Source organism: Mytilus edulis, chromosome 1 (assembly GCF_963676685.1).
Source record: "Mytilus edulis chromosome 1, xbMytEdul2.2, whole genome shotgun sequence".
Lineage (NCBI taxonomy): Eukaryota > Metazoa > Mollusca > Bivalvia > Mytilida > Mytilidae > Mytilus > Mytilus edulis.
In genome coordinates this window covers 38,824,340-38,851,625 of record NC_092344.1, presented here as the reverse complement: position 1 = coordinate 38,851,625, position 27,286 = coordinate 38,824,340, and the positions used below count along the sequence as shown (strand labels likewise).

General features: G+C 31.2%; 1 protein-coding gene across 1 annotated transcript in view; it reads left to right on the top strand.

The window, feature by feature from the left end:
• Positions 1–25,485, top strand: part of LOC139482304 (histamine H1 receptor-like) — a 46,451-nt gene extending 20,966 nt beyond the window's left edge. Inside the window, exon 2 of the mRNA XM_071266109.1 lies at positions 23,799–25,485. Within this exon, the coding sequence (XP_071122210.1) occupies positions 23,799–25,298 (1,500 nt within the window). The 3' untranslated portion in view covers positions 25,299–25,485. The remainder of the gene's footprint in view (positions 1–23,798) is intronic.
• The last annotated feature ends 1,801 nt before the right edge of the window (positions 25,486–27,286 follow it).

Sequence of the window (27,286 nt, the reverse complement as noted above, 5' to 3'; positions counted from 1 at the left end):
CAGCAGTAGTGCTGTACTTATATAGTATCGCTATGTAATGTACAATATAATTTTATCTTCGTATATACATGCACCAAAAAACTGATTATAGGCACTTCTACATGCGTCTATCGCTGACATTGATTATAAGTGTTGCTGTTGGACGTGGTAGTGTCATCAGCCAAAAAGATTGACTGAATTTTTTTTTGCAACAGATAAAGAATATAGCCGGATTCGTTTGCCTTCTAATTTAAACGAAAATAGCGCACGTACAACAATTCTGTGATGTAATTCCTGATTACATCTTCAAACCTCCGTATAAAACCTTTTAACGGAAACAATTATTTATGTAACCAGTGTGTCACATCTTTGACTGGAGTATAGGAATACCATAAAGGATATATGAATATTTGCTGCATTTTACCTAAAATATAGAATATTTTCCTGAATATTTTGTTTAAATTAGTAAAAAGTACAAATAGACACAACTATTATTCAGAAAGTTGAAATAGTGCTGTTGTTTCAAGGACGTTGAACATATGAAGATGAAGTTATTCATTCGTGTGATGTTTTTGAGCTTTTGGTGTTGCCATTTTATAAGTGACTTTCGATTTTGAATTTTCCTCGGAGTTCGGTATTTTTGTTATTTTACTGTTTAAACAATGTATGTTCCTGAAATATTTAGATTCAACATCAAGTTAAGTTCGACAAAGAATTTAAAATTATTCAGCTGACCAAAATCTCTTTTGTGCACAGTTCCGATCTTATGGCAAGGCTTTCCATACTAATAGGATTCTTTGTATTCTTCATCTTCATTGATATACAGCCTGCTAATTCTTGAGACTATGAGTTCAAAGCACGTTCGTGTCCGACTCTGATCCTTGTTAATTTTCCTGACGAAGTTCAATGGTTCTCTCCGAACACTCCTTGGTAATTAAAAACTTACTGTCACTATTTATTACTATAATTTAAGTTAGTCGAATTAGTATTAGTACACAAGTACATAAATATACATATAAATTGTTAAAATGTTATTTCAGCGGTTAAACATCTGTACTGACTGTGTTCCTGAGCATCGCTAAGAGATCTTTCGTATAATGTTGTTAACAAGTTATGATTTGATGTAACATTTCAAAGTATAAAGTTTGGTAAAGTTTGGTAAATATTTCAGCATAATAGGGATAAGATGTACATGTAACATGGGTGTTCCTTTCAGATCTGTCAGAGAAAAAACTTACTTCGTTTCGATACTTTGAAATACGGGGGTGGGGACAAATTTAAGTTTACCTAATAACTGTTTCTGAAATCAATTTTAAATGGTAAATTATGGTCACTTATTATAGTAGCGATCATCAGATAGACTTGATGATTGCTACTATAATAAGTAAGCTGACAAAGTATCATATTGCTATATGTATGTCTGCCTTGTTAAAACTTGTCACATTAAGTCATAATATTATATTTCAAAGGACAGGCGATGCACTCTACATAATGGTAGTACTCTTTCCAGAATCATAATTCGGGTTTAAACAAGAAACTGTAATTTTGTGATAGCAAGCTGTAGAGTGATCCCTTTTTCTCTAGTAATAACTCTAAAACTTCCTTTTCGAGAAAATCCCGGTTTTTTTGTTGGATTGCTGTTTGTCTGTCGTTTGTTTTTATATGTTTTGTAAACTGTTGTTTATCATTTGATCGTTTTTTATTTTTGAAATGACATTTTCAGTTTATTTTTGTTTTATAAGTAAGAATATTCCTTTGGTATCTTTTACCTCTGTTTTGAACATCGACATTTTGTTATCGCATCTATTTAAACCAAATTAAAAATTTTGAAAAAAAATATTCGAACTATTAGAGTCATGCAGTTTTGTAGCCTTGCATACTGGTTTTTAACGACCATGACTGGTTGTTGAGGATGATACGGTCGGTAGCCTTTAAAGATTTTTTTGTATAGCAGATGATTTCATTAACTTCTGGAACTATCAGCACGATTTACTTAAATCACGCATCATATTTTACATGTAGCTAGTTTTGTGTACACAAAGATTGAATATCAAATGCGCAGAAACATCTGTTTTTGGTGCGAAATTAAAATTTGTATCTTAAAAACAATAAATTTGCAATGAAAATCTTCAATATTTTGTCAATACTTTTCAAAAAAAAAAAAAAAAAGTTTTCAAACGTTACGGAAAATCAAATTTAACGACCAAAAGTTCGAATACAATTAACGAAACTATCAGAACAACTGTAGACTGATAGTCATGATGAACAATTAGTACATGGGCATTCAAAAAGGACATGGTGAGATTAAACATGTTAAAAAGTGCATAAACTCCGGCAGAAATCATGATAATTTTTGAGGAAGGGGTTAACGATTCACAATTGCAAAACTGTTGCATCCCGCAGCATTCTTGCTGTGTTTGTCCCATGTCAGGTGATGCGTGTCTCATATGTTTTTTTCGTAAACGGTGATGTTTTAAATTAAGCCGCTGGTTTTCTCGTTTGATTTGATTCACGTCTGTCATTTCGGGACTTTTATAGCCGACTATACGGTATGGAGTTTCTCATTATTGAAGGCCGTATGATGTCCGATATTTGTGTACTATCACTTTATTTTAGCTCTGACTGGTGGATGGTTGTTCAATTGATAATCATTATACCACCTCTCCACGTTTTTATATAAAATAGTATAATAGTACTGCAGAATCGGAATTTTTAAACATTTCTATGTGTCTACGAAATTAACGGTTTTATCGTAATTTACTTGAAAATTCTGCAAGACAGAAAATTAAGTTTAGATATCATTGGCCCTGTCCCATTGGATATTGAAAATCACATGTTTTTTTTTCTAAATCCAATTGCAAATTATATAATAATAATAGTTTTATTGAATATCATGTAATTCTGCACATTTTGGTTAAATACATGACACTGAAACGCTAAGGACATGCGGCGACGGATTTGCAAATAAGTGTTTTGCAAATTAAAAGTGTCATGGAGTGTTTACAATTTGTTTGCCCTAATATGCAAAAGTGATGCGACACAAGTAAATAAAATTTAAACAGTCTTCTTCCATAAACATTTTATAACAAGCGAATATTTACAAAGCATACATGGACACAAGTATACATGTACATGTATATATAGGATATGTAAAAAAGATCATTTGGATGATGTGAATTGTTTTACACAAGATACATGTATTTGCACTTTAGTGTGCTACATTACATAATAAGAAACCTCTTTGACTCTTTAATAAATTGGTATACATTCTGTAAAATTCTCTTATTTTCATTATTTATTAGACAAACGTTTAAGATGAAATATCATATAACGGAAACCATAAAAAAACCCTTATATAATGTCAAATAGAATGCTTTTAAAGTACATAGCAAGGATACATTTACTGTACACGAAACCTGTCCTAGACTAAGTACAAATGTATTGTCCTTGGTGAATCAGTAATTACAATAAAAAACAAATGTGATGAACTTGCGAATATTATTCTTTTGTTATCTTTTTCGTGAAAGAACATTCTCCTAATTACATGTAATGTTCCATGTAGCTTAAAAAGTAATTAAGTTTGTAGTTATGAAAAACTGTACAATGTTAGTCAAGAGCATTATGCTTTGGTTAGCATGTCAATGCCATTTAAAATAGACAACGACAATAAAGAAAATAATTGATAATGGAGAGGCAAGGGTTATTAAAGTGCTGTCCATGGGGAGCTCATTGTTTTGCTTTTTTAAACTTTTAAAATGCAATTAGTCGATACTTTGAAATCAGTGGGTTCATATTGAAAGATAGAAACTTTTTATATAATATATCTGAAATCGATAAAAAATTAGAGAATTATGACCTTTTTCTGGAAAAGAAGGACATGTTGAATACAGCTTTATTTTTTGCTCATGTACTTTGCACTTTCAAATCTTTTGTTTTATAAAGATGTGTAAACATATAAATAAAAAGCCGTTTTCATTTATGATTTTGACATAAAATATTGAACCCGAATTCATCAGGCTAATGTTAGTATCACATAAACGTTTTATTAGTCAGATGGTATAAATAATTCAATGTATCAGCTAACCTTCTTGTTAATTAAAAGATTAAATACATACAAAAGTATTTTAAGTTTGAAACGATATTTTTTTTGTATAAAGTTAACCAAATGTGATTGTTTGTCCTTATGTTTTTTTCCATTTTCATGGAGTTTGGAATTGAACCATTTGTTTACAGACCTGCCAGATTGTTGCTTGAATGTTTCGATGTGAGATATTTTCTATTATTTTCTCGGCAGTTTCTAGGATTACAAATAATCCTTTGTTCGATGATATTGTACAGTATTTTCTGGTAGTAGGATGCAAGTTGGAATAAATTTTTCTCACAATTAATTATCTTTTTTTATTTCAAATTTGTCATGATTTTACTCATTGATAAGTGAGACGTTTTCTAATCTATAAAAAAATGTCTTTCAATCATTTTGTTCCTTTCTCTTCTGAATGCTAATATTGGGAAATTTGAGGACAACGGACACCAAAACCAGAAAAATGAGTTTTATATAGTACAATAAATCCAGCTTAAAATAGCATGCTCAGATACAGATATAAGTTTTATGTCATATAAATTGGAGTACTAGTAGTTTAAACGAGTAAGTGCATGTCATTTACGGACATGGTAAAATCTGTTGAAATGAAATAGACCATGTTGAAAAGTTTATTAAACAGAAAGTCTTTACATGGACAACTGAAAAACAAGGAAACAGAACATGAAATGACTTCACAAAAGATCAACAGAACATGAAATGACTTCACAAAAGATCTTAACAGAAACCTTAAAATTTTAAAACTGTCACAATAACACAGGCATATACCAGGCCTTGAAGTCATACTTTTTTGTACTCATACTCCACAATCAACCAACCAAAATGCTGGATGTCATGTTTCGAGCACGCTTTGTTGTATTTCGAGCACTGAGAAAAGTTCTACGATTTCAACCCCAGGTACTAGTAAATGCAATTAAAGTACTTATTCGCAGATTTGTGCTACATTCTGGCGCACCAAATATATCAAGTGCTACATTCTGGATCCTAAATAATCAGCTGGTTCTCTGACCGTAAACTGTGTTCTTGTCAGCTTAATTTACGTCATCAATTAAAATGGAAGGAAGATCGGCTTGTTAATCTATTATTATACTCATTAAAAACTTTCGTGTGAAAGCATAAACCAACTTCAGTGCATGACGTCTAAACAATCAATTGTTGTGTTTCAGGTTAAATTTTAATAGTCTTTCACGACAAAAAACAATTTGAGGGAAATCTAGTAAAACTAGAACCGTCATATAATTATTCACATAGGCATAGTATCATTTATCACCGAATGCTGAAGGATTTTATGATAAAGAAGTAAAGGATTGGTTGTTAAGAAGGATTTTAAAGGAAATGAATATAATTTATTTGAGTTTAATTAAATATTCTTTAATACACCCGCCCCAAATGAGAAGATTTACTGTTTACTGTCCTTTCAATAATAACAAGAACAGCAAATCATAGTTTCTTGTGAGTATTTTTAATTCATGTGATGTGTTTTACTTCATACTTTAGTCCATAATTTAGCAAGTCTGTTTCCTTTCACTTCAATATCACTATCAATTTAGCTTAATTTGTGCAGGAAGACCAAGACACTCAGATTCTAAGCAAAGAAAACGGTGCATCTTACAATCAGCATGACTTTATAAGATGACAATAAATACACTAAAAACCCGGCCTAACAATGAACATGTATTTTCATCCGGTCATGGACACGCGAAATAGTGTTTACTTTTAACGGCCGTGTCTGAAGTTTTCATATTATTCTTATGACTACAATTGCAACAAAACTGACATTTGGCATTAAACTTAATTGTGATGTTGATGCATGTATAACTTATGAATTTGCATTTGATACGCATGGGTTTGGAGTTATGAATATGAGTCCATAAAAAGAGTGATATTTTTCATTTTAAAACACCTTCTGTTTAATCGTGATATTTTGCATTTAAATTAAGAAATACTATTATAATCAAACTGATTAAACGGTTGCAGCCTATTAAAATAAAGTATTTAATCTTCTTATGCGTACATTTTTTAAACTCTCTTTTGACAGCAATCTATTTGAAATACCTCGTAAGACGTATGTGGTTAAACTGGTTTCCGTAAATTACTGCAGTACCAAATCTTTAGATGGCAGACGCAGATTTTTTAAGGAACGGTTCTAATTGATATATATTTCGAAACAGAAAGACTTAAGCTAAATTGTATAGAGAACAATTTGAATTCAATACTAATAATAATGGAGTTTTAATGGAACTTATTTTGAGAAATAAGAACCATGTCATGAATCTTTAGTTGATTACCATCAACTTTTACTCTTTGCCTTAATTCATTTACAAATGCATCGAACATCTGTTTGGAACTACATTAAAATCTTTCTTAAAATCAGTATAATTATGTGTCTTCTTTTGGTTCTCTTTTATCCAAGATACAAGTTCAATGGCCTTGCACTTTCAATCATGCAGCAACCTTGATCATCCATTATTAAATCAAAATTGTCCTTAGTTAACTAAATAAAGATAAAGGTAAAAACAATCATAATTAAGAATTACTGTAGAATCGGTTATTATTGACTAAGCAGTAGAATGTACATGTCATCTAAAATTCTCTTCCTTATTAGCTTTTCCATAATCTTCCATATGAAGCTGGTAAGGCTAACGGGTCTCTAATTTGAAGCTAGATTTGTTTTTCCTATTAGATATACATGTATGCATTATTTTCTTATCTTTTCAATAGACTTTGAAGTTGGACGTCAGCATGAGAGAAGCGCCAATAAATGTCGCCTTTTATGTTTAAAGAAACATAATATATCATAATGATATTATTGCGTAACGACAATTTCAACGTCGGAAAGGTTTAAAACAAACAAGTCTTTATACTCTGCAGGATTAAATTTAAAGATGGTTGTAAATTTGTACATATCTGTTCTCATTAATGTCAAGAATTTACATGGTTTAGACTTAAATCGAATAAAAATACCTCTTAGCACATGACTGCATGACAAACTCCACGCATCCAATCTTTTAAAGATCTAGAGTTGATTGAATAAAAGAAAGATAGTAAATTGTCTGTGTAGCAACTGAAGTTATCTCATTCTAAATATGATTGGCTACTTTTCCCAAAATAAGTTTGGAGAATTTCAGACAAGAGGAAGGGCAAAGGCTCCTATTATTTTTATGTTAATATCATGAATTGTTCATTCCGAACATAATGGGATATTCTATGATCGCTTTTCAGTTTAAAGATTTTTTCGTATATACATAAATTAAAATGTAATCCACCTCTATACATTGTAGTTAAAAATAAATGGCGTATACATGCATTGCTTTTGAAATCAATTGGGATACACACATGTAATAGTATCATTACACTTTTTACACTGTTAACATGGCTTATTCCCATTTCGCCTTAGCTGTCAAAATAATTGCATAAAATGAATCCTAGTTTGCCTTAGTAAAAAATTTCAGGTACACAAGAATCAACTAAGGCGAAATGAAAGCTTCTGTAAACAATGTAATTAAGTTATGTTTTGTTTGTATTGCAATTAGTTGATATTTGTTATTTTGATGTCAAATTTTACCATGAAATATTATTTAAAAGAAGATGTTTTTTGGGTCTCACTTTTGAAATATTTATTTTGATAGTTGCTCTTCTTTTTCTGAAATTGTATTTTTTTTTTACTCATGTGTTATATTTTGTAAATAAAGTCTTATTAGAGATGACAAATTGGACATGGATATTTCATATTTTACTGAATAAATAAAGGCAAATATCAAACTATCATAACAAATATTTTATTTCTGCATCAGCACTGAATTCAAAGCACAATGTTATAAATAATAGCATGAGAATAAGAAATAATAAATAAAACCTGAGAATTATTTCCATATAGTTCATATTGTGAAAAACAAGGCACTGATGTAAACATTTGAATGTTCAAAGTTCATTTAGTTTCCAATATTGAGGATGTAAGATACTGCATCACCATACTGAATATAGTCAGTTGTACCATTGTGTTGGGTTTCCTTCAAAGTAACAAATCTTTCTTTTATTTCTCTGGGTCCTTCTGTTTAGTGGTGGCTCAAGGTTGGTTGTGGAAATCTGCCCTCTATCCATGTCAGAATTACATAGTCTGTTAATGTGGTGCAAGCATCTGACTGTGGTGTGTTTTCCGAGGCCTGTAACCAGTAGTCTTCCAGACGATATAAAGGCAGTAATGATAAAGCTGCTGAACGACGGACGAGTTTGTTGACATCTGGGACATCTTCATATTGAGTTTGCAGCCCATATTCCTGTGTATTTTTCCATATTGCATTTGCGTAGTGGAACAAACAACCTTTGAGTTCCTCGTTTGGAAAGACATGAGATACTGCATTTCTTGATGCACATTCAAAGTCTAGGCTAACTCTGTCTGGCTGAAAGTTGAGGTTATGTTGGTTGGCGATGTTTTTCAGGAGATTGAAGAATATTATATAAGTGTCATGTGAAAGCTAATAATACACTAATGGAAACATGGCTCTGCCAACAAATGCATGAAAGGTGAAAATGCTGTCAAACATTGGTGGTGCTGTGCAGAAAGTTCCATCACAGTATACAGTTTCTGCAGTGCACAGTTGTCGAAGATTTTCGGCAGTTATAAATATGAGTATCTTGTTGATGTCACCCTCATCAGCTTGTAGAAATGGTTCTCTACTTGTGTTTTGGCGAAATTTTCCTTCAAGTTGTATTCTTGGTCTAGTATTTGGTATGCCTAGGTACAGTTTTGTCTGGTACGATAGATATATGTATAATTATGCTTTGAGGGACACCATGAAGCCAAACTTTAAATATATTCATTTTTTTTATTGCTGATATTATTTAATGTTTGTATGGTTTGAAGAGTTCTTTGATATTTTATTAAGAGTATGCCCTTACTTTGACAATTCTATCAAATTTCGTCCTACCTTTTTACATTTAAAGCATGATACTATACATAATTGAAAAGATCACGACTGGCAATGTTTTTGAAAATGGTCCTGGTGTGAAAAAGTCTTTGGAAATTGTTTAAACCTTTATGCTAGCTACACTTGTGATATATATTTACAATAAATATTTACAATAAATATTTACTTTATAAATGCAAATGCTCTTCAAAATCCAAGTATATGATCTTTAATATGTATTAACCAATATTGCATTTCTAACAAATATAATAAAAGATAAAACAAATTTTAAAGCTAATTGGGGGAATAGCCTTTCTAAATATAAACAAAACGACTAAAGTTTTTATGTGTTCTCTTCTGTCACATGTCTTGTTCCATCAAATATATTTGCATTAATTTTGCATTATTTTATTAAAGTAATAGGAAAAACGACGATATCCAAAAAGAAAGGCGAAAGATCATACCAAAGAAACAGACCAACCCGTCATCTTCGTACTTTTTAAAGTTACCTTTCTGAACTAAAATTCTCAAACATGTAATTAAGTAACAGGCTTCCAGTCACAATTGCTGCCTTCGTCTTCAAGTTAAGTGGTATCATATCAGAAAACATGTTTGTTTCAGTAGATAATTTCAGTTTCAGAGGGTACTCATAGTTTTTTGCAAGACATTATCAAACGTCTTTGAATGTATGACGATATCTTATCTACTTAGATTCTAACACTTGACACACAAAGGACACTTATTCGCATAAAAGGAAATACATTAGATGCATATAACACATATTTAGTCTTCATAACGTTTAATTTCTATTATTCATTTTTGCTTTTCACTTAAAGAGTGTTTAGCCGTTTTTTAGTGTTATTTTTTTTTTATTATTAATATTATTTTGTATTCAGCATGTTCAGTCAACGACAACTTAGAATTACCTTGTTAAACAAAAAACAACAACTTAATTGTATGTTACAGCCCACTGCTATAATTGTTTTTATTCATTAGTCAAATGAACACTGCATAATTTAAACTTCATAAAAGCAATCTTTTTCATAGATAGCTGTTCTTGCTCCCTGTTTAATATAAAACAACAATTAAAGAAGTTTCATATGAAATTAGTTAAGATAAAATACAAATAAACATGTGTTTAATGAATCAAATAATAATTTACCTGTGTATATCAATTAAAAATAAACATTATACTTTTATTAATGTTTATAAATTATGTATATGCACAAACGATTATCAATATTTTCAATTAAAACAAACGTTTTCTCTGTGATTTTAAATAACACGTATATGTCTTAATTTTTATTATTCTGTCGTTTAAATCTCTAGAATTTTACTTGGAATGTATTAAATTTTACTTGTAATGAAAATTTGTGTAGCAAAGGCTTAATTGAAATACAAACATACTGATGTCATTATCTCTTACAAAATGATACAGAGAGATTACTATTACTATTGATACATTGATAAATGGATTGTTTGGTGAACGTCTAGCAGCAAATATTCAATGCATATTTAGCAATTCTGTAGCAGCGGATCGACTTGTATGAAGAGCAGAGTATAAGGAAACATTTTTAGTCTGGACGTACATTTTGATCTGATAAGGATCTCGAAATGAGTTGTTATAAATAGGAATTTAAAGTGCATAGAGTTAATATGCTCTTTCCAAACATTGGGCATATCGTTTTAAACATTCCTGTTCCTAAATTTGACACAGCTGTACGTTTATACATCCGTTACAGGCAGAAAGATGTCCTTGTCACGAACCATACTTGTCTAAACCTATGGAAACCTTTCGGGTTCTACAGTTTAATTTGAATGTATAACGATAACTTAAATTTAAGAGAAAAATCTTTTCCGCTATAGCCAAATTATTATGCAAAAAAAATGCAAGTTTTGTACAGGCGGTAAATATAATGTCTTGTATTATTTGTCAGACTTACAATATGTGTAACATTTTTATAAACACTAATACACATTTGTATTTTTAATTATCTTTTGGCAATGTAAAAAAGAGGAGGGAGATATCAAAGCTGTATTCAAATTTATAAGTCTTATACAAAATATCAACTTTTTGGCAAACAAATCGAATAGACAAACAACATTTTACAAAACACAACATATACCACTACAGACTTAGCATTAAACCCCTAAATAATACGGGTTTGATATCAGATGCTTTGGATAGGAAATTATATGCTGCTACACATGCGACACCCTTCGTGTTGATGACAAGTATCATTCGGTGACGTCACTCTCGACCGGATTTTGATCACGACAACTAATACATATATCCATCGTCACCCAACTCGTATTTCAAATATGAGCAAGATGATGGAAGTTTTTAACGACCTTGACTGGCTATACAGCCCTTGCGCGGTTGGGAATATATGAACAAGGAAAAGATTATTTACAGTTTATACTTAATATGAACGAGTAAGGTAAATCAATGCTTCCTTATACCTACTACCTTGAAACATTTATTTATCAGGAAGTATCGTCCTCTTGTTTATATGTACTCTGTAATGTGAACGGATATTGAATGCTTGATTATGCAGTACTTGTCTGTTTTATCGACATGGTGCTATCAACACAATCGTATGTAATGATTGTTAAACAATGTCTTCATACCTTAAAAGTTAAAAGACTAAATGAAATGACGCATATCCCAAACATGTTTTAGCAGTCTTACTGGATTCAATCTAACTCACACACTTTTAGCTATTGACACAAATCATATCTTGAAAGTCAATAACACATCTTTTAAGTGAATGAGTAAGGTAAATCAATGGTTTTTTTTATCTACTACCTTGAACCATTTATTTACCCGGAAGTATTGTCCTCTTGTTTATCTGTACTCTTGATATGTGCGGATATTGACTGCTTGATTATGCAGTACATATCTATTTTATCGACATGGCGCTATCGACGTATGTAATGATTTTTACACATGGTTTTAAATACCTCAGTAGCTAAAAGACTTAATAAAATGACGCATATGCCAAACAATTTTTTAGACGTCCAAACTCACACAATTTTTAAATTAGTTATTAACACAAATCAAATTAAAACCAAATTTTCAGGTTGACCTCGAACAGAACTATTCTTAGAAAAAGTCATACATGTAAGTTCAATAGCATATTCGAATGATTTTCAAAGAATTTGTTGGTGCAATGTACATTTGTATATGGATATTTTCAATGTCCTTTCAAACGTGTTTGAAATAATAACATTAACGGTACCAATTTTCCTGCACCAGATGCGAAAGTGATCGTTGTTTTTCGTTGCGATAGCAAACTTACTTTCCCATCACTGTCTACCCAATTAAAAGCCAAAATTTCATCCGGATAAAGCTGTGCATGAATGCCTCCTAGAAATCAAAATAAAAGGTCTCGCTCAGTATTTGGTATTCTGACAGTGACCATATTTCAACACTAACATTGTCACTGCGACATCTCAACTAATAATTGTATACTGAAACAGACATTCTTTTCAGGTGGTAGAATTAAGATGATCTTAAATTGTTTGAAAAAGTTTAATATGCAATCTAAGGGTTGAAATTCTAAACCTAAAGAAAATTGAACTTGATTCCACAATAGAATATCTTAAATATATTAAATTACTAAACACTACGTAAATTATAACACCAATTGCTGATCCTGATGTGTTTCATTGAAATATTTACAAGTCAATTATTCTTTGTACAATTCGCAGTGAATTTTCTAAATGATTTTGATTACATAATGTAAGCTTCAAAGTAAATAAAATGCTACAGCATAATGATTGATGAAGTCTACATTGAAAGATTCGATACATCAACTTGTCTTTATTTGCAGCAAACATTTATCTTGAACCATATTGTACATCAGTTGTCAGACGAAGGTCGTATTATTGAATAAAAGAGAGTGAATTGAAAAGATCCACAATTCGCCCTGAGACGTCAAAGACAAATATTTACTTGTCTACCATTTATAGTCAAGTCGATGACCTGTTTTCTGTAACTTTGGTCTTGAAATTGATAAATTATAATAATTGCAAATGTTTCGTTCTAGTAAGGATTTACTTTTAACCTTCTTTCCAGGAAACGCATTTTATTTCATTGTTCAAGTTCAATTGATTTGGTTCTTTTATATATATAAACATGATTTCCAACATGTAATCGTTCAAATTAGCATTACGTACATGGGGGTGTCATATTCTTGTTGACCCATCACGCTTAACTCAAATTTACTCTAGAAACATAATTACATCTACTGCCAGATTACATTATATGACAAATTGCATCATTACACAAAAAGAACACAACTCACGAGTCTACTTAAAAAAATAAAACCCGACACAATTAGTGGTCATTCTTTTGGGTTTATACTGTGTGTTTTACTATTGCGAGACATAGAATACAGAAACAATATAAAAAAGAAGATGTGGTATGATTGCCAATGTGACAAAACCAAAATTGATTGATTGATTTTGGGGTTTTAGCAAGCTATTTACAATATCGTAGCGGTCAGTTTTAGAGAAACATTGACATTATGATGAGTTTATTAAAGCTGAAAATCCTAGTAATTAAGATCGGAGTCAATCACCTATCACGTGCTGATTTTCAACTCTAGTGTTGATATACCAGACGTGAAACGATAGATGCACTATCTAAACAACTCTCTATTGAGACCCCCAATGCAAGAGATGTGTGCGCATGAGAGACTGGGTGAACACAATCACATTTTCGGTTTGTCGGCTATATGGAACATCTATGTTTTGTATATAGCAGTTTGTATGTTTATTTACCAGGGCAGTTTCAAATGCTAGTTTTGTGTTCTGTCATACATGTTCGGTGATCGCTGGTATCCTTTTTCTGAACATGTTATATATATAAAAAAAAATAGATAGAAACCAAACAACTTCAAAGAAAGAGACATATTGTCATAAATACACCGGTACGTAAGTCAGTAAATATGAAATCTAATAATGAGCCACAAATGAAAACAGAACAGCCGTTACTGCGCATCACAGTTTATATCTGTCTATATTGCGTTATCATTGCAACAGGAAACAAGAGTCATACAATCGTCACAAAATAATATAGCAATCATTAACCCAAATTGTTAAAAACCCAACCAAAATGCAAATCTGTTCGACTATTTTTATGAAACCTATTTTTCTGTGAACTCTATGAAGTTAAGATAATAAATCATCTGTGAACAAATATAATGTGGATGTATTTATTCATTGACACCAGATTTATCTAGTCATCACCGATATCTGATTTATCTTTTATTTGTTCCAATACGATAAACTCCTTGATTCCCAAGAAATTACATGGTGTCCATTCAAAACATAAATGATATCATTTTATCAAAAGCGAATTGACATGTTGATAAATGTGACGGTCTGTTTTCACTTATAAAATAATATATTGAAGAATGCTACAACCTATGAACACAAAAAACAAAAGAACAAGACAAAGAGCAAACATTTTCTGTATAACTTCATGCAATTAATAGTCTTTTTAAAGGCAATCATACATACGTCTACATCATTCTTCTTTATTTCATATAATAGCAATACAGTGTTCCATGATATTATCTTAATAATGTTTAAAGATATTTGTAATTGTATATTTGGTGGACGAAAGGTTCGTCTGTTGTGCATAATGTGAATTGTAACTTTAATAGATGGATAATACCAGTTAAAATCTACGATACAGACATAACATGCTGTCAACCAAGTTACTATGAAGATAAAACGACCGTAAACAAACTAGCTTTCACATCACGTGAGACTTATAACCGAATTTGTACTTACATGAGCACCACGACGGGTGCCAAATGTGTAGCAGAATCTGATTTCCCTTCCGAAGTACACGAGACCAACCCCTCTTTTTTGAAGTATTTTAAAATAAAGCCACAGTAGAAAATGTACATGTACAAAGCATATACAGTTTATCTAGGTAAACATGACATCACTATCTTGGATATTATATGCAAAAAGATTCTGCTTTTTTCGCTTTTGATGAAAGCAATTTTAAACAAAACTTATAAAAAAAAATATTTTCTTGTAGATTATATTTGATTATGGACGTATTATCTGTCTTTACATGCCATTCGCCGGTACGACGGACGTTAAACTGCATATGGTGTCACGATCAAATCTATACGTGTATATTAATTTTAAGTTTAAATTCAATCTCGTTCTATTATAATTGATGTAAGTTGTCGCTATAGTTAAATCTTAAGCATTGTTAAAAATCAAAACTATCATACCTGTTTACAATTTAATTAATGCAAAATATATAATGATCAAATCAATTTTTATTCAAATTATGAATCACGGTGATAAAATTGATAAAATTGTGTTATAAATGTTGTTTCTCGATTAATTCATACGTGTCAGAGATGTATTATTATATTGATCTTATTATTTCCTTGTACTGACAGATCTTATTATGGGGGAGTTAAAAGATAAAATATCTGGATCAAGCTGGTATAGCAATATGAATAAAGTCGAATGCAGAAAGCATAAACTTTGCCTATTAATGAAGTAATGGTCAAACCATTATAAAATAAACATAAAATAAGGAGAAGTGGTTTAGTTGTCAAGGAAACAAATATCCATAAGGACCAAAGAACAAAGATTTTTACAACTACAGGTCACCATACGGCGTTATGCAATGATTAAAATTCCAACGGTAAAGTAGACTATCAATGGTCACAGACTACCACTATGTGAATCCATTCAAATATGAAAATCAGTATCCTTCCCTATACTTCACCATTGAACGGAAAACAAAGATGACAGACAGCAACCAACAATTACTGGGTTTTATGTTCCTGGCTTAGAATAGCATAAATTTAATTCCGGTTAAGATTTTCGACAGCTTGTTTATATTCCAATAAACTTATTTACACTTTTGGTATTTAGCTGTATTTTGCATCCGAATGACCTGAGATCTACTACGAACCACCTTTTGACGTCAAGTAACAATTACTTTTTATTTGTGACGTCAAATGTTTTGAATTATGATGTTAAAGTTTACGGAAACCTGTGTGATTTTACGTAATGGCGGACAAATTTGTATACAAGTGTAAATACGTCTATGGGTAACAATAATAGCTAGAACTGTTGTTTATCTTGTTTCTAAATCTTTACCAGCAATGCTATTTTGATATTATTATTTACATAAGTGTGCTAGTAGCCTTATACGTTTTTCAACTCCATATGGGGTAAAAGCGAAGCTCGAATCACCATATGGAATTTACTGACCCCATATTTTTGTATCAGGTCACTAGCACACTATGTAACGAATTTATCTTACCGACTATCTTAACATGTGTTATTAAGACTAGTGATCTGTAAGTGATCAAGTAAAATCACAAAAATAATGAACTCAACAGTAGGAAAAAACACGTGTACCTTTATGTTTTTTAAAACATTGATTCTAATATTAAAGGATTTCAGCAATTCAAAAAGTACAAGTTGCAAATAATGACATGCATATGTTTTATATGGCTTTGTTGAATAACAGTCTAACCTATTTGTACTGACGTCTCCCTTTGTTCAATTAAATGATTTCTCCCTTATAAGTCTGTTATATAATTTATATCAAGTTTTCAATGTTACGTAATTCAAACATTCTTGGCAGCTAACGTTCGGAAGATATCTTTTTTTGTCTTTGTAAACCGTCCTGTTAGAACTACATTGTGTATGAAAGATATTTGATTAAGCAAAAAAAAAAAAAAAAAAAAACACGCTAAGGGACAAGATAGTGAATGAATTGAAGTTAATTCCTAAATAATTGTTAATAAATCAGATTACAACTCGTAATTTCCTTTGATAAAAAATTATTACAACACACCAAAGGAAAGGCTTATAGATGCAGAGTAAACTGTACAAAATAAAATTTGATTATGAAAATCAAAAATTAGGCGACAACACTTAAGGTAGATACATGGTATACCGCCATCTTGGATTGTACAATCACAGTACAAAATCGGTATAGTTCTTTGCCCAAGTCTGCAAATTTTGAGACAGATTTGTTATTTAATGATTAGATTGATTATTTATATAAGGAAAACTTGATGATTTATTGTATTATCAAAAATATTTACACACATATTATTTTGTTTTGTTTTTAAAATCATTTTTTAAACGAGCCATTTAAGAGGAGATAACTCTTTTAGTAAAAACATTATACTGGACTAATAGGGAATTTTTTTATTTTTACTTGCAGCAAGAAAACAAGTTCGGTGACCCCCGTCTTTCTTTTTATTTTCTTAAAACATGTAATACAACCTATCTTCTCACAATTTTTTTCAAAACTCTATCTCATAGAATTTATTTTATGCACACAAATATGTTTTTTCATGAATAATGTAACCAAATTTAGGCAGTTTTCAACGATTCATAGCTTAAAAAATAGCACGGTGACCCATACTTTTTATTATATATTTGAAAAAAGCATAGTAAAATCTTCATTTTGGCAAATTATAAGAAAATGCTGTCTCAAAAAGTATATACTTATGATCTACTTTAACACACTAAAGAAGAGCCAAAAGCTAGAGAAAACGTGATGGTGGCTGAACTACGCGAAATCATGTTTTGAATATGTTCAAACAGGCGACAACACGTGTAAGTTTATCTATCACGAAATGTAACATTTGAAAGCAAGAGCGAAATATCAGACACATGAATAGAACGAACAATCTAGTTTTATACTATCCTTATCAAATGAAGCTTTCAATTCAAAACGATAACCGCGCCTCATACAAACAGTGCATTTACCATACATCAAAGTTTGAAAGGAAAAAAAAATATCGTAAAAGTATCTTGCAAAAATTAATTAAGCATAGTCAACATAAAATACTTCTTTAACCGCGGAAAACTGGCATTGTTTGTATTGTCTTGTCTCTATTAACCGTAAATAACTGTTAATAGCATATTGTTTCTCAAGTACAGAGCAAATGTGATATCAATCAAATCTATCAGTTCGATGAAAAAAGTAACAAAAAACTTGGATACAGCTAATTGGAAATTATCATTGTAACCAATTACTGTCTGAAACCGAAACGAAAGATATTGCCCAAAGATTGAATTTATTATAGCATTATTATTTATTCAGTGGACTTTTTTATTGCTAACATTTCCGTATGAAGTTCCGAAAATGTAGAAGTACAAGTTTGAACAAGTGCTTTTGGAAAAATACTAGTCTGGCTTCATCAAATTAAATGAATGACAGAAAAGTGTATACATAGAGTGCCTGATGTTAATTACTACCTACATGTATAATATAATATGTATATCCCCCGGTGTATCTATCTAATATTTATCAATTTTTCTGTATCATTTCTTCAAATAGTTGTGCAGGAAACCATATATTTGTATACGAAATAATTGTTTTCAAAACTTTTGACAGTTTGTTCTTATTTTATAGTGCATCTGACAGTATACTATTTTCTTAATGAAATACCCCCAAGTGTTGCAATATATAATGCAATAAAAGGAACTGGTTTAACCATTCTTCGCTTTTGTTACTTTAAATAGATTCGCAGAAAACAGAATATTTAAGTACATCAAATAATAAGTGCATGTGACACTTCGGTCAAACTAAAATTTGGTTAATTAAACTGTAGTAATATTTTAATTCATATTTGATATTAAACTCAAAACAACCGTCAATAGGCAACCTTATTTGAAGAATGAATTAAAAAGATAATTACCAAATGAATTGCTATGGCTTATATAAAATTCGGTCTCAATTTTTGAACAGTTCGCAAGGCACCACGTTTGTATAAATTTCAGCTCTTTCTCTGTTGCGTTGCAATAATAAGTTATTTAGGAATTAGGAATTGTCATCTAATTTATAAACAATTTAATTCAGAAAATTCTCAATTTATCCAATATCCTGTCCCAAAGGCGCCATTTTTTGTGTATGTAAAATCAAATATCTGTCAACAAGTTAAGTTCTAAAAGGTCGAAAGATAAAAATAGAAATTTTTCAAACACGAGTTGCCAATATTGTTGAAATAACGTGACATTGCAAACTTGAACTGAATATACAAGATTTATAAGGAAACAATCATTTACTTGTGAGTACAAGTAGGTAAGACTGTTATACAAACGCATGTATGACATCTTTACGTCACGTATTCGCAATTTGTACTTTTAAAACTAATACACTCGTTAAATATTAGAATTCGATGGTTTAAACAAAAAAAAACTCACCCTGAGCTGACATTTCGTGATAGATAAACTTACACGTGTTGTCGCCTGTTTGAACATAATAAAAACATGATTTCGCGTAGTTCAGCCACGTTTTCTATAGCTTTTAGCTCTTCTTTTCTTGAGTTTTAATAATTAGTAATTAAGGAAGTGGGAGTTGTAATCTGATTTATTTAAAATGATGTTTTGAATAGTTTCAATTCATCTCCAATACTGTCCCCTAAGCGCGATACACGGTTACGTTTTAAAAAATCGTTTTAAAAAGACTAATTACGATTTCTTCCGAGCCCGAGCTGCTAAGATTGTTTGAGTTGCGTAATATTGCATACATAATATTTATGTATCGGACTTGTAAGGGAGCAATCATTTACTTGAAAAATAGGAGACGTGAGGACAAGAAGGTTTAACTACTGTAATACAAAATTACCATCTTCGTGTCATAAATCGCAATTTGTACTTTTAAAATTCCTGCAATCGATAAATATTTGAAATAGATGACGTAAAAACACGAACTGATGGGCTAACTTCGATCACCGTTTGGAAAAGACATAAATGTACACGTATTGTCGACTACGGGTTCATACTCAAAATTTGATTTTGTAAAGTTCACCCAGTACGAAGTTGAACATAACATTAACCTCTTCCTTGTGTTTTAATAATTAGTGGTAAAGGAAATTACGATCAGATTTATTATTAATTATTTTAAAATAATATCAAGTCATCCGCTATCTTGTCCCTTAGCACCATAGCCAGAAATTAGTAGTGGTTTTGCTAATTAATATTCATAATATGTAAATGAGAATTGTACCACGTGATAGTACTTTGAACTGGGCTGGCTTGATAGGCTTGATATCAATAAAATCTTTAAAACACGGATATTATAAATTGCCCGTAACAGAGTCCTTATTTACAATCACTTTGATATTTCCGTAAAGTTGTCAGGCGGTCAAAATCAAAACAATGAACGCGCATTTAGTGATTTTTTCGTGATTTCGTGAGTTTATTCTTCTTGAAATAGTGACATTTTAATTTTACGTGGGAACCCATAGTTCAATGACTACACATACAAGGTTTGGACTTGCTTATTCTTTGGAAATTCAAGTTTCATATTTCACCCCGGCAACCTGTTTTTGTAATGACCTTGTAAGTCAATTTTCAACACGAAGTTTGCAAATTTGACGTTTCAGCCATTGTAGCCTGTATTTTACACTGCAATGTTAAAAGCCTCACGCTTCGATTTTTAAAATAGCTCAGGAACCTGTATTTTTGCAACAACAGTCATTATGTTTCAGTTAAATGGTGTATATTGTTGTGTATATTTATTTTCTGCCCCGACAACCTGTCTATCACTTAAATTAAAATTAAAACAGACATTTTTTCAAAATTCCCTATCATTTTAATGTAATTTCCGTGACCCGTATCCGATTTCTTTAGTATAATATTCAAATAAGCAAAGTGGCGTTGATTTCTGGATATGACGTTTTTTTTTTGCCTAATCAAATATCTGTCATACACAATGTAGTCGTTTTAAAAAGACAAAAATAGATACCTTCTGAGCGTGAGCTGCCAAGAATGTTTGAATTACGTAAAATTGCATACTTGATATCAATGTAGCAGACTTATAAAGCAGCAATCATTTACTTGAACAAAAGGAGACAAATAGGTTAGACTGTAATACAACTTAGCCATATGCAACATCTTAATGTCATAAATTCGCAATTTGTACTGTTAAAATTACTGTAATCGTTAAATATTTTGGAATTAGATGTTGTAAAAAAACGAACTGTTGGGTTTCCTTCGATTAATTTAAAAAAAAAATACTTAAAGGTGAAATTGTCGTCGCTTTCTGGTTCATAATTCAATTTGTTTTGTTCAGTTCAATCGGCATGACGTTTTTCATAACTTTTCGCTGTTCCTTTGTTGTATTTTAATAATTAGTAATAAAGGAAATTACGAGTTGTAATCTGATTTATTATAGAATAATTTCTATTCATCCGCTATCTTGTCCCTTAGCGTTTTTTTTTTATTTGCCTCATCAAATATCTTTCATACACAATTCAGTTCTAAAAGGTCTTTTTAAAAAGACGGAAATAGATATCTTCCGAGCGTAAGCTTCCAAGAATGTTTGAATTACGTAAGATTGAAAACTTGATATCAACACAGCAGACTTATAAGGGAGCAATCACTGACTTGAACAAAGGGAGACGTCAGTACAAATAGGTAGACTATAGTTCAACTAATCCATATGAAACATCTTCATATCATTTATTTGAAACTTGTACTTTTTGAAATTGCTGTAATCGTTAAATAGTAGAATTAGATGACGTAAAACACGAACTGCTGAGCTGACTTCGATCAATATTTAGAAAATGTAAAGTTACACGTGTTGTCGACTACTGGTTTATAACCAAAATTTGTTTTTGAACAGTTCACTCGGCATGACGTTGTGCATAACTTTTAGCGAATCCTTTGTTGTGTTTAAAATGATTAGTAATAAAGGAAATTACGAGTTGTAATCCGATTTATTAACAATTATATTTCGAATAATTTCAATTCAACCACTATCTTGTCCCTAAGCACGTATTTTTTTGTTTTCGTTTGCTCAATCGAATATCTTCCGTACACAATGGGGGAGGGTTGGGATCCCGCTAACATGTTTAACCCCGCCACATTATTTAAGTATGTGCCTGTATATTCAGTGGTTGTCGTTTGTTTATGTGTTACATATTTGTTTTTCGTTCATTTTTTTTACATAAATAAGGCCGTTAGTTTTCTCGTTTGAATTGTTTTACATTGTCTTATCGGGGCCTTTTATAGCTAACTATGCGGTATGGGCTTTGCTCATTGTTGAAGGCCGTACGGTGACCTATAGTTGTTAATGTCTGTGTCATTTTGATCTTTTGTGGATAGTTGTCTCATTGGCAATCATACCACATCTTCTTTTTTATACAGTTTAGTTCTTAAAGGTCGTTTTCTCCAGAGCCTGGGTTGTCAAGATTGTTTGAATTCCGTAATATTGCATACTTGACATCATTCTGCCAGATTCATAAAGAAACAATCATTTACTTGGACAAAAGGAGCCATGAGAGCAAGTAGGTTAGACTGTTATACAACGAAACCATATTTGACATTCTCACGTCATATATTCTCAATTTGTACTTTTAATATTACAGCAATCTTTCAATATTATAATTAGATGTTGTGAAAAATATACGCATGCTCAATTGACTGTTTGTTATATACTGCTAATAAGCAAAAACTGATTTTTCTACATTTCACTCACTTGTGTTGTTCATATTGTAATTTGTTATCTTTGTACCGATGTAATGCGTTGGCTTTATAAGTATAAAGATATATGTTTAAACAATGTTTTTGTTCTTTATTTGTTGCGTTGCAATCATTGGTAATCTAAACATAAGGATTTGTTATCTGATTCATTAACAATTATATTATACAATTACTGTCTTTTGATGAGGTAAATATGCGGTTTTATTGACTTTTGAAAAACTGATATTCACTGAGACCGACGGCCGAAGTGAATATCAGTTTTTCAAAAGTCAATTAAAACCCATATTTACCGAAACAAAAGACAGTAATTGTTTTATTCCATATTCCGATAGAAGAAAATGTATTTAATCACAAACATATACCAAAACAAATTTTACATGAAACATTTTACTGTAACGTTGCATGTAAAAGCGCGTGACGTTAAGCGCGGTGAATAACACTTTCCCAGGTGAATATGCTTTTTTATTCAAAATCCAATTCGTAGAGAGAAACCTACTGAAATAATACCAATATGGAATAATAAGAATTATCCCAATTCAACCACTGTCTGGTTCTAATGTTATTTCGTATTTTTGTGATCTCTAGTTATTTTATGGTTTCCCTTTTTTGCAGATTATCTTTAGCAAACCTCAAAAATATATATTAAGTTGAATATTATAAAATTAGGCATAACAATTAACGGTCTAAACATCGTATTAAGAAAACTACTGAACAGGTAAACAGTTTTCTTTTAACTAAAACATGAATCAAATTTGATGTTTCAATGTTTTTTAATGAAATTGTTGATAGATCACTTTTAATTAAGATAGTTAAGAACTTTGCGAGAAGTCTGTTGGAATATTTTTAATAACAATTAAGCCTGCAATTTGAGCGCAGGTGATTTGCTCTTTTTGATGGAATGACATAAAATTAAAACATGAAAATACACTATGTTTGATTATCACTAAGTTATAAATTACTACTTCCCAAAGGAAACCTTTGCATTGTCAATTAAAAAAGACGAAAGTGTTTTTCTTCGTCCAATTGTTTTTGTATGACAATAGACAAAAACACTCTTGTATCATTATTTTCTTGGAAAATTAATAAATCTTGTTCAAATCGACGATGTTCCAACCTTTTGATTCGTGTTCCTTTATTTATTACTTTTTGTTAGTTTTATTTGTTTCTTCATCAATTTATTAAAGCTTTTTCCTTACGACGTCATAATAAATTTCTGTTGGTATTATTTAAATACAAATAATAGTAATTGAAAAAGGTACTTTTATATATCAAATAATGATTAAATATATATTCTTTTATCTTTTCAGGTAAGCAACATGTACATAGTAAGCCTCGCTGTGGCCGATTTAATTGTTGGTATGTTTGTCATGCCAATTAGTGCTATATATATCTTCACCGAACAATGGTATTTTGGTGTAGGACTATGCCAGTTATGGATATCTGTGGATTACATAGCTAGCACGGCGTCTATATTTAATTTGTTTATATTGAGTGTTGATAGATACTGTTCTGTAAAGTCACCTTTGAAGTATATTAGAAAACGAACGAAAAAGAGGGCGTTATTTATGATATCTTTTGTTTGGTTCTTGTCATCACTGTGGATAATTCCAATTGTTGGATGGCATTTCTTTGTGTTCGGTGGTATAAGAAGTATACCTTCCAATGTTTGTGAGACTGAATATGCAAAGGATTCAGCATTCAAAGTAATAACAGCTTTCTTTAATTTTTATCTTCCACTTACCATTATGATATGTCTTTATGGAAAAGTATTTCATGAAATTCGAAAACGTTCAGCATTAGAACTTGGACAGAGACACACTTCAAAACATCCAACTGTTCAATTTTTACCAAGCTTAGATTCCCAAACATTAGATGATAGCAGTGAAAACAATTTAACAACTTCTCTCAAAGAAGATTCAAAAATGCATTTTTCAAGTGGATTTTACTCAGTTCATGGAAATAATTGTCAACAAACAACTTATAGAACTCGTCGACGTAATAATGTGATACCAAAAGCCTATCGAGATTTCCATGTCACTGAGTTTAACACGCGATATATTCCCAAACGACGTATTGAATACATTTACGATGAGGGTGTATTCGATTCCACAACAGAAAAATTGGAGCGATATTATTACAAAAAACAAATGAATGGTTCATGTCAGAGTGGACCTACATCATATGCCTGTGATATAGGTATCGATCAGTCTCCTCCTTCCGGAACACCGACGGGGAGTTCTAGTAGTGAAGATCGACAGTCTGTAAGGTCGCTAGAGCCTCCGCTAACACAGAAAAAGAAGTCACTATATTCACTCACTAATGGTTTGAAACAAATTCGACAGGCAACGAACATAATGGACCATACCTCAGTTGCTAGTCAGAAAGCCCATATAAACGGTAAAAATCGCTTAACAACACTGAACGATGACTCGCATAGACGCATTTCAAAATTACTAAACATTGGACACCGTCTTCGTAATATTCGTAGAAGTTCTTCATTGACAAAAGAAATAAAAGCGGCAAGACAGCTTGGAGTAATCATGGGAGCTTTTACGCTTTGTTTTCTACCATACTTTATTTTATTTCTCTTTGTCGCATTCTGTGATGGATGTATTGATCCAGGACTTCTAACCGCAATGACGTGGATTGGATATCTTAATTCGACACTTAATCCTTTTCTTTATCCATTGTGCAATACAAATTTTCGAAGGAAATTTAGAAAAATGTTTGGATTTAAATCGCGTCCCAGACATAGACCTGATGTCAATAACACAGAACGAAATAGCTTTACAATGCGATATGATTAATTTGCGTTGGTAAAATGAAAATGGTGCTAATCAGTATGTAAGCTGCATTTGGACTAGACAATCTAAAACATAATCCTGACTGGTCAATTTGCATAAAAATATCACAAGATCACTAAGTCATGTAAATTTGTGTTCATAAAAGTAGCATACATATTCGAATTTGTAATAACATTCATGATACATATCACTCTATAGATTTCTTTTAGCTTAAGTTAAATTAGTTTCGTTTGAAATTAACACTCCAAAGATATCGAACAATTCGTTCATACATACATGCATCAATGAACATCAAAACTAGGAATGCAAAATAGTTTTGTGGCACTTTATCAGACACACATAGAAAAACATAAAAAATACTATTCATTTGTCAACAACTTTAAGCAACTATAGGCTAAAAAATAGTAGGCACTTTGTGCTACAATGTCACAGCTGTCTATAACCCTGTTGTCAATAGTATATAGAGAACCAATGAAGAATGAGTACTAAAGAAATGAATGTCACATTCCCGCCTTAAGCTGCCTACATTGATATCTTAACAATGAATGAACTATTCGAAATACTAATGATTTTTTTAGACATATTTAGACGTATTTTGGATCATCTTGTTTTTGGGTCCTCAATGCTCTTCAAATTCATACTTGTTTCACTTTCTAAATTTTATGATCGGAGGGTGACTGATGTCTATTGAAGACGAAAAGCACGTCTGGCCTTTCTCAATTTGAAAATATATTGGTGAGGAGATGACTCCTGTGCTACATGTTAATTAAAAAAACAAATTAAAGTCAAGAATAATAGATTATATCAGGGGATTTTTTTTTAAACAATTTAATAACAAATTAATTGGATCAATTGAGGATCGAGTGTTGTATTCCAGACATTATTTGATACAGACACTTTGCAAAATTAAAAGACTCATAATAGCCGTTCGATAAAGGAATAAAAGTTAAAGGACAAATCAAGCACACAGTTTTACAGCAGTGATGACTCAAAATTCCGTAAAACAGCTAAACATATTTTTTTTTAGAAAGTCCTCATTATTTCGGTTATAAAATGTCCCCAATCAAATTTCAACATTTACATTATAGCATCGAGATTTTAGGAAGGAAATAGTTTTCTGTGTCATTTATTTATAACCACTAAGTCGATGGCACTGCTGGTGGATGTTTTTCCCCCGAGGATATCACCAGCCCAGGAGTCAACACTTCTTTGTTGACATCAATTATCATTGATATGGTCAGACCTAGAAATTAACTGTTTACAAAACTTTGAATTTTTGAAATACTAAGGCTTTTCTACCTCAGAAACAGATTACCTTAGCTGTATTTGGCAAATTGTCTTAGGAATTTTTAGTCCTCAACATTGCTGAGTGCTCTTCAACTTCGTGCTTTATTTGGTCTTTTTAACATTTCTTTATTCGAGCGTCACTGATGAGTCTTTTATAGACGAAGCGCGCGTCTGGCGCAAATATAAAAATTCAATCCTGGTATTTATGATAAGTATTATGCTAAGTTTAAGCACTGGTTATTGTTTGACAATTATGGTATTTGTAATCTAAATACCCTCCTCACTTGTATAATACTTCACTTTTGGTATGTGTGTTTAGCTTGATTGTAGAACAGCTGAGTCAATTCATTAGTTCTATTCATATGTGATTTCCTGAAATTATTACAAATAATTTGAAGTCCTCCAAGGTTGTTTAAATGCTTTAAGGGTGTCTGGATTTTATAATATCATTACCGGGCAATTTATTTCAGTAATTGATCGATAACATTCATGCTAAATTCGGCAATGTTGTGATTTTCTGTTGTTTTACCTCAAATTGAAGATCTAGCATGCTCGAACACAAGAATTAAACATGAGTTTAAACTGGTGATTGAGGTCGTCTTAATGTTTTTGCGAAGTTGGAGCCTTGCTATGACTATGAATTTGAAACACACCGATACAAAGTAAAATCACGAAAATACCGAACACCGAGGAAAGTGGAAAGT